Source organism: Callorhinchus milii, unplaced genomic scaffold (genome assembly GCF_018977255.1).
Source record: "Callorhinchus milii isolate IMCB2004 unplaced genomic scaffold, IMCB_Cmil_1.0 Scaffold2, whole genome shotgun sequence".
NCBI classification, from domain to species: domain Eukaryota; kingdom Metazoa; phylum Chordata; class Chondrichthyes; order Chimaeriformes; family Callorhinchidae; genus Callorhinchus; species Callorhinchus milii.
The window spans coordinates 61,145,402-61,154,843 of record NW_024704743.1 but is presented as its reverse complement, the minus strand read 5'-3'; the positions used below and the strand labels follow the sequence as shown (position 1 = coordinate 61,154,843).

The 9,442-nt window shown below is 43.4% G+C and overlaps 1 protein-coding gene across 2 annotated transcripts in view; it reads left to right on the top strand.

Annotated features, from left to right (window-relative positions):
* The first annotated feature begins 1,193 nt into the window (after positions 1–1,193).
* Positions 1,194–9,442, top strand: part of hepacam2 (HEPACAM family member 2) — a 34,891-nt gene continuing 26,642 nt past the window's right edge. For both annotated transcript variants that reach the window (XM_007905315.1, XM_007905316.1), the window contains exons 1-3: positions 1,194–1,439; positions 5,678–6,028; positions 7,191–7,475. In XM_007905315.1, coding sequence (XP_007903506.1) covers positions 1,361–1,439; positions 5,678–6,028; positions 7,191–7,475 — 715 coding nt within the window. In that variant the 5' untranslated portion in view covers positions 1,194–1,360. The remainder of the gene's footprint in view (positions 1,440–5,677; positions 6,029–7,190; positions 7,476–9,442) is intronic.

Sequence of the window (9,442 nt, the reverse complement as noted above, 5' to 3'; positions counted from 1 at the left end):
GTAACATTTTATGATTTCTATGAAATTCATGGCAAATACAATGGCAAAGCAATGGTGAGCACAGGGTGAGGATGACTGGGACAGGGACCGGCAAAGTTCTAGTTTTTGGAATCACAGATGTGCACATTGTTTATAAATGCCTGAGAGGAGGAAAGATCACTTCTTTCGATACCATAAAGTGCACATTCCATTCCAGACACAGGGAAAGTTTATATGCATAGATGGCATGTATATGTGAAAGTCTTGGTGCGATTTGGATACTCTTGAGCACGGTGGTGGGTTTCTGCATATATCAGACATCCGACTGACCAAAAAATAATAATCATTGCATTTTATAGAGCACCTTATCTCATCATTGAGACCTCTCAAAGCGCTTCATAGAATATACTGTAAAGTGGATTGATTGTGTATTTTGTGGGCAAAAATATAATACCAATTGTATGATGAGGCAAAATTTAATATAGGATCAGTGGCATTCAAGAAGATAGGTGCCAATTACTAGATAAGCCGAGGTTTGGCAGCTGGTAAATAAAGCTAAATGCACTGCAATGTATATTGGAACAAGAAACAGTAACCAACAACAACAAAATCAACAACAAAATTACATTTGTATAGCGGCCTTTCACATCGGGAGGACATCCCAAGGTGTTGGGAACATCTGTAACATGATGGCTGTTGGGCAGCGAAAGTGGAGAATGAAAGGATTTGGGTCAGAATATGAATCTATCACCAGAGGTTTCTAGACAATGTGAAGCTGTTGGCAATAAAGTTAATCAAATTGTTGGGGTCCAGGATAGGGTAGACTCAGTGTTGTCTTCTGACAGAACGAACGGAATGGTCTTTATGGTTCCAGGCTTTGTTAGTAGATCCTCCTTAATTTTCAAAGTATTGTACCCGATAATTGTATTTGTTCTGTTTTATGTGCTTGTTTATCCACCTGCAAATCATTTATAACAGAAACAGTTGGCAGCTTCATCAGTATCTGTGTGTGTGGGGGTGGGGGGAGAGGTAGTTTACAAAGCAGTCCAGAAGGATGTGACCCTATCTATTATTGAACAGTGCATTTATCATTGGTGCATCAGTAACCTGGTAAACTTGGATTATTTGCCACCGAATGTGTTTCCCTCCTCCTTATTGTTAATATTTAGCCTGTGTGTGTGTGTGTGTGTGTGTGTGTGTGTGTGTGCTGGGGTGTGTGGGTGTGAGGAGGCGTTATATTGATGTGGTGTGTGCAGTGTTGCACTGGGAGCCCTGGAGCCTGGGCAGACACTGTCAAACACTCATTTGACTATCAAACGAAGCGGGGACCAGTTGCTGTTGGAGCACCGACACACAAGGGGCTGAGCAGGGCTCTCTCTCTATGGGACACGATGCCTTGATGGATCCCTTGGGCAGCAGACTTCACCTTCTGCTCTACCAAATATGCATCGTGACAATAGGTAAGGGGGAAAAAAGCATTATTTTTATCATTCGAGGAAAAGTTCCTAACTTAAGAACCACTAAAAAGTGGAGATTCCGTTCTTTTTATTACGTTTCGGTCTCATCACATTTCTGAACTTTGTCTGACTTGAAGTGCTAGGTTTATATGATATAATTATGCAACAGATGTGAAACGGCATTGCCTCTCTCTGGGAGGGTGCACTGCAAGGAAGACTTTATTTTTGCAAGGACTCCCTAAAGTCTACGATGAGTTGCAACGACATTAGTAACAATAATAGAAGTGTTTAATCGACACAAAAGTCATGCCTGCGTGGTGGAAATCAGTTTGATTTTGGAATGAAACATTTTTTTGTCAAACTGAACTAAGCGATCCAGACCCCAAAAAAAGGCAGAAATGTAGAGTGGATGGTTTGTGTTATAATTTAGGATTAACAGGACTGTGTTGACTGAACCAGGCTGATCCAGGGCAGATACAGAGATGAGAGATACGTGGGTTGTTTTAAAGTCTTAAGACTTTAGGCAAATAACTACTTTGAATCTTTCCAAACATATTTCATGTCATTAACCACTTTTTTTCCATACTTTTCCAAGAAGAATGTTTCTTAAAAGCTAAACCCGTACATCTCTGATCAGATCTTTGTCACAAAATTAATCGATTTGATACAAAAGCACTTTGCATCTTAAGAAGGTTCAGCCTTGAATCTGCCACTTGAATTAGATCAGTTCAGGAGTTCTGAGTTTGTTGGTCGGGGCTGGACTCTGAACAGTTGTCATATTTATTATTATTACTTATATAATGTAAGGGAATGGCTCATATGAATAACCTGTTTGGGTGGAGGTGACCTTGACTCCCCAGTACAATTTCTGCACCTTCAGGGTGTGTTGGTAATTTCACCCATTAAATGACAACAACTGGTGGTGAACATACAGAAGCCTGAGCAGGTGATCCCTTTGCCTATGGTTATGACAGCTGGCGAGTGAACCACATGAATATTGTATATTACCTTTCAGAAAATATCTCTACAATTAGATACTAAACACCTGGTATTTTCATGGTTAAAAACGAGGTCCTCAAAATTAGCATTCTGGATATTTTTTGGAAAGTTCTTAAATTCTATGCTAATTTGGTTTAAGAATCACAGGAAACCAACTTAAGAGTGAATTTAAATATTTTCAATTGATCCAGGATATGAAATCTTAAGACAGTATGGCTGTGAGAAATGTCTTGTCCATGTTGATTTCCCAAAGTGCTGAAAACCCTTTACCCATGGATATACTTCTTACCCTGAAACAGTTACTGTGCCGCATTAAATGAAACCTGGACGTCTTTGTATACTGATCAATTGTTATAAAAAGGAAATTCAAAAGACAGCTGAAATCAGTGCATTTAGGCAAATGCAGAGAGTGACTGCTTATATTTACTGTATTTGATGATTTTAATGGATTGGGACAGCAAAATATAGGTGCTTGTTCAGTACCTCATGGATCAAGTGTCTTGAGACCCATCAGCAAAAGCTGGTTTTACAGATAGCGAGACAGGTTCTATAAGCAACTGACAACAGACACAAACATTTTTATGGACTTATTCTTAAGACCGTTGAAAGCCATTGTCTTAAAATTTAAGCTCGTGAAGGATGTTGGAAAATTCTTAAATTCAATCTTCATTTGGAAACTGGGAGTTTTTTAAGAACTAATTTTAAGAATTTTTTAAATTCTGTGCAATCTTAAAATTATGAGACCATGTCCTCAAAGTTAAGACCATGAGAAATATTAGGCCTCTGCTTGCCTCTGCTTTAGTGCTTTAAATGCAAAGTCACTGAGTTCATGCAAAGTATATTTTCAAATGAACCTTTTCTTAACCCTTTTCAATAATCTCCCTTCCTCCTAAAGGCGATGATTCACACAGGGTAATGCTGCATGGTCGCCAGCTTCCCTCATCCTTGCCCTGTTCACTATCTCCCATCCCTCAGAGGATCGAGTTTCAAATCCCCATCCTCACTTTTAAAGCCCTCCACGGTCATGCTCCTCCCTACCTCTGTGACCTATTAACACCATATCAACCTACCTGTTCCCTCCACTCAACAGGCACTGACCTGCTCCATGTCACCCGCCCCTTTAGTGGTCAGGCCTCCAACTTTTCTGTCCCCACCCTCTGGAACTTCATCCTAGAAATCCTTTGCCTTGAAGCCTCTCTTGTCTCTTTCAAAGTGCATCTCAAGTTCTTCCTCTTTGATCGTGCCTTCAACTACCCTTCTACCTCCAACCTTGTCCTCCACCTTTCTCGATTCCAATGCCCAGCTAAGGCACAAACCCTTAATCCTTAGCTCTGGGACCTTACCCTTTGTGAGGGGCGCTATATAAATGCAGATTGTTGTTGTTAACTTCCCAGTGCCTTTGGACTTAAATAAATATAAATACTGAATGTAAATGTAATTTGTTATTACTGCCCAAGTGGTCATTCATCATATGTAAACACAAACAGGCAACAGGCTTCTCAACCATGAGAGGCATCACAGCTTAACTCTATTCTCTCCTCAGCTGGCAGCCAGCAATTTATCCATGTGCACTTTCCAGCATGAGTCACTGAACTGTGACCATTAATCCTCTGATGTTGGTGGTGGGGTTGGGGGAACAGCAAGATAGCTTTGGGATTTAATTGGCTTCAAGGTGATGTGCTGGCAATGTAAATTCAGAATTGGGTCAATCATCTTGACCGTCTCGACAGTCCAGTGCTTGAGCTAGGTCCTTAAATCTCCAAAGCAGTGTTGAGAATGGACCAATCAGTCTGACTCATCGGCAGGATTTTGGGGAACACGACAGTTACTGGGAGCAGGGAATCTTCCCACACAGCTTTTGTTCATCAAGCAAGCCAAAGCCTTAATATGTAAGGTGGTCCTAGAGGAACAAGCATTGACAAAATCTTGACAGTAAGTGTTCTTAATGAGAGGCAGCAGGGGTTTTGCTGGTCAAGCTCCAGTAGTAACCTACCCCTGCCAACCTGTGCCTAATACTTTCCGGGAGGAGGTGAGCAGGGTGTGCCTCTTTAAGGAGAGACACCACGCACTTCATTCCAAACAATGCAAATTTCCATGCATTTGTGAAACTCCCAGTGGTTTAGTTTGATACTCATAAGCATTGTGATGGGTGATTGTGTGTGTATCAGATACCCGGATCACAAAAATAAAACTGGCCAGGAGCAGGAAATAATTTTTCTGATTATCTTGAATTTCTTGCTATTCTCTTGTTAAAACAAGTGTTGTTGAAAGAAAGAACAAACTTTTACTGTTTATGCTATAATAATACTTCATAATTTTGAGCTAATCTATCAAGACATCCTCTAACCTTCTAGTAAAAAGAGCCTTAACTTCATAAATGTTTCACAACGTTTATGCCTGAAAGGGTGGTGGAAGCCGATTCAATAACAACTTTTAAGAGAGAAATAGATAATTATTTGGGGAAGACAAGTTTGCAGGGCTATGGGGAGAGACTGGGGGAATGGGATTGGTTTGGATAGCTCTTTTCAAAGAGCCAGCACAGACACGATGGACCAAATGGCCTCCCTCTCTGCTGTATCATTCAATGAATCTATGAACTGAAATCTCTCATCCTTTGTAACATCCCATGTATCTTTGTGATGCCTTGTTTATATATCTCTCCATTTAGTTGTAGGCTGGCATTGTGTGTTCAAACAGGACATCAATCTGAATCACTATTATTTGACTGTGGTAACTCTGTGTCCATCATTCCCACCAGGTGCTTGTCAATAATGAAATAAAGCTGCCCCATGCATTCTCCCTAGTAGTGGGTGGAAAAACAGATCTGGAGTACATTTCCAGAGAGTTGCATGTTTCGGGGCTTACATTATGTTAGAAACTCTTCTAACTCTTATCACAACTGTTCAAAAACTCCCTTAAAAACTTATGTCTTCAGCTGCATCTTCAGTTATCTCCCACTACCCCCATCTTCTCCTGTGTCCCACCCTTCTCAGGCACCCATTCTGTCTCTGGCTAATTGTTGTAATTTCTCTCTTGCCATTTAAGATGGAATTTGAACTGTTTGATGTGCCTTGCACAATAAACATGTACTTTATCCTATGTATAATATTTTGTATGTAAACCAAACAAATGGAGTAAAAGGAAATATTTTTGTGGCTTGTAAAGAATGAATCTTCATTGCAATGGGAATATTTACAGAGACCCATCATGAGTATTCACAGTCTTTTGATTCTCGTCGCCAGGTACTTCAGGAACAGTAAAGGTGACAGTGCCAACCCAGCTGATCTTGGGCACTGTCGGGCAGTCTCTCCTGCTTCCTGCAAATTACACCACTGACTCTGGGGACCATCAGGTGCAGATAACCTGGACTTTTCAAAGCCAGTCTTCGGGCTCTATGCTTCTGGTCACAGCTACCAATAACGTTCTGACTCATGATATGGAACATGGACACAGGTTTTTTCTGTCCCCTACCAGTGCATCCCTTTGGATTAATCCAGTCGAGTTACGCGATGAGGGTGAATACACTGTTAAAGTGACTGTCTCTGGGGTGAAAGTGGCTTCAGCCAGTCGGCAGCTCACTGTTCATGTCAATGGTGAGTATGTTCTATATTGCATCATCAAATCTTTCCAATTAAAAAACAAACAGTTGTTTTTTGCCGTCACAGTATTTGGATTTTACTGAGGACTTGATGAAACTGGTTTCATATACATTTCAGAAGTGGGAGGGGGGATAGTAGCTGAGTTGTAAAAATATGTGCTATTATTATCTTTGTTTATTATTCCTAATAAATATGCTGTATTCGAATATGTCCTATTACACTGTACTGTATTGACTAACAAAGATTTGGATAACACCCGGAGGGAACAACCCCTCACATTTTCTGTCCCTTTCATTATCTGCCCCTCCCCCCTCGCCGCCCCTCCCCCCTCGCCGCCCCTCCCCCCTCGCCGCCCCTCCCCCCTCGCCGCCCCTCCCCCCTCGCCGCCCCTCCCCCCTCGCCGCCCCTCCCCCTCGCCGCCCCTCCCCCCTCACCACCCCTCCCTCTCGCCGCCCCTCCCTCTCACTGCCCCTGACCCTCACTGCCGCTCCCTCCCTGAGCCCCCTCACTGCCCCTCCCCTTCACTGCCCCTCCCTCCCTGAGCCCCCTCACTGCCCCTCCCCTTCACTGCCCCTCCCTCCCTGAGCCCCTCACTGCCCCTCCCCTTCACTGCCCCTCCCCATCACTGCCCCTCCCTCCCTGAGCCCCCTCACTGCCCCTCCCCCCTCACTGCCCCTCCCCCCTCACTGCCCCTCTCCCCTCACTGCCCCTCTCCCCGCACTGCCTCTCCCTCGCTGCCCCTCTCCCTCGCTGCCCCTTCCTCTCACTGCCCCTTCCCCTCACTGCCCCTCCCTCCCTGAGGCCCCTCACTGCCCCTCTCCCTCACTGCCCCTCACCTCACACTGCCCCTCCCCCTCACTGCTCCTCTCATGCCCCTCCCCCTCACTGTCCCTCTCACTGCCCCTGCCCTTCCCTGCCCCACTCACTGTCCCTCCCCCTCACTGCTCCTCCCTCTCGCTGACCCTCCCCCTTACTTCCCCATTCACTGTCCCTCTCAGTGCCTCTCCTCTGACTCCCCGGGTACACAGTGACAGTATAGAGTTCTGACGCCCTCGGTACACAGGGGGAGTATACTAATTTAACCTGGTACACAGTGAGGATTACTGACCTGTACTATATGTCTAACACATTGACTGTGAGATGCTCTATTTTGCAGTTCCCGTCTCTAAGCCCGTGGTATGGAGTGAGCCAGTGTGGGGAGCCGTGGAGAACGTGGATAATGCCACTCTCAACTGTTCTGTGGATAACGGCACTAAGATTGTTTATCAGTGGCTAAAGGCAGGGAAGCCTATACGGCCCAGCTCTCGGCACACCTTTTCTTCAGACAACAAGACACTGTTCATTTCACCCGTTCTGAAAGAGGATCTCAGCAATTACAGTTGTGTGGCCAGGAACCCAATCAGTGCAAATGAGAGCGAACCAGTCACACCTAACATTTACTGTAAGTCATGCTTCATGTGAAAATGTGAGTCATTGAATTGAGGATTTAGATTTTGTCGAGTACAAACAGCTCTGGTGGAACACACTTGTGAGTGTGAATGTGTTCATTGTAATGAGAGCAAGAGAAAGCAAAAATCAAGACACGTATTAGGAGTGGGAACACACCTTGTCATAGGTTCGCCCACAAAATACACAGTCAGTTCACTTCACAATATATTCTGTGAAGCACTTTGTTATGTCTCAATGACATGATAAGGCACTAATCAAATGCAATGATTATTATTATATCATAACACACCTTAACACTGGTGGGAACATTTTCAGTTTGTATATTTTAGGCCCATTGTTTTAGATTAATATTAGTATCTGAAGACGTATCAACCTCGGGTGACTGAAACCTCCCCTCTCCTAGTTCCAAAAAGTTAATTTTAAAAAAATTAGGAAAAAGAAATTGAATTTAATAACTGAAAGGTGATTCAGGGCCACTCCCCGTTAGTTAAGTGGCACAGGTTCTAATCTCAGACCTAGCTGTTGCGATGGAGCAGACTCTGTAGTCTGTCATTTATTTTGTTTGCAGAATGTCTTCCTCCTTTCTCTTTAGATAAAGGAGAATGTTATGAGGGATATAGAGGAAAGGGTTGCAAATATGAGTGGGTCAGTATATTTCAACAGTAAGCCCTAAAGCAAGCTGTACTTATTGTATTTCATCAGGTTCAAGTCCAAAACCTGAAACAAATTCTATGTAGCACTCTTGGCTCTGGGTCACAAGGTTCTGGGTTCAATCCCCACATCTGGACTTTGCTTACACATTCGAGGCTCAGTGTAGTGCTGGGGCTTGCATTGCTGGAGTTGCCAAGGTGCCGGATGCTTTATTTAGGTGGGCATCAAAGATCCCTTGACACAATTTGAAAAGGGAAGGGACTTTCTCCTGGTCACCAATCTCCCAGATTAATGGTCACATCTGTGTGTTTGTTTCCCTTCGATTAGCTGTGAAGCACTAAGATATTTAATAGGGACTGCAATAAACAACCATTTATTATTATTATTATTTACAAAGTGTCTTTCACACGGGATAGCGTCTTGGAGAATTAGAGCACAATATAAAATAATAATCCTTGCATTTGATATAGTACCTTAATAATAATTAATAACCCTTATATATGGTACAGTGTTTTTCATGTCCTAAAGCACTCCACAGGATGTACTCTAAGTGGAGTGACTGTATGTTGTGGGCAGATGCAACAGCCAATTTGCACAGCAATGTCCCTCAAAAGTGAATGATCAATTTCATTTTGGGGATTGTTGGCCAGGACATCGCAAGAAATTCCCTTCTCTTTTCGAATCATGCCATGGAATCATTAACATCAATGTGAACAGGTAGATGGGAACTTGGTTTAATGTCTCAGCACCTCTGACAAGGCAGCACAACCCCAGCACTGCACTGGAGTGTCAGCTTAGACTACATGAGTTCCAAGTTCCACTGTAGGGCTTGAATCCATAACCTTCTGACTCAGAGATGAGAGTGCTACCACTGCCCCAGCCTGACACACCATCGACGTACCTGACATACCTTATCAAATCATCAGAAGTCTTAAAGTGCTTCATGGGATTTTACTGCAAAATGTACTGATTGTGTGTTTGTAAATGTATTTGGTAGCCAATCTGCACATAGGAATGTTCCACAAATAGCCATGATGTGATTTATCTGGGTGATTATTGGCCAGGGCACCAGGAGAACCTCCTCTTTTGAATAGTGCCATGGGATCTTTAACATCCATTGAAGCACGCAGATGGGACCTTTGTTTGATGCCTCAACTGAAGGATGGCACCTCTGAAAATGTAGCACACCCCCAAAACTGTAATAGAGTGTCAGCCTAGACTGTGAGTTCAAAGACCAACATGAGGCTTCAACCCACAACTTTCTGACTCAGAAATGAGAATGCTACCAACTCAGCCAGACTGATACAT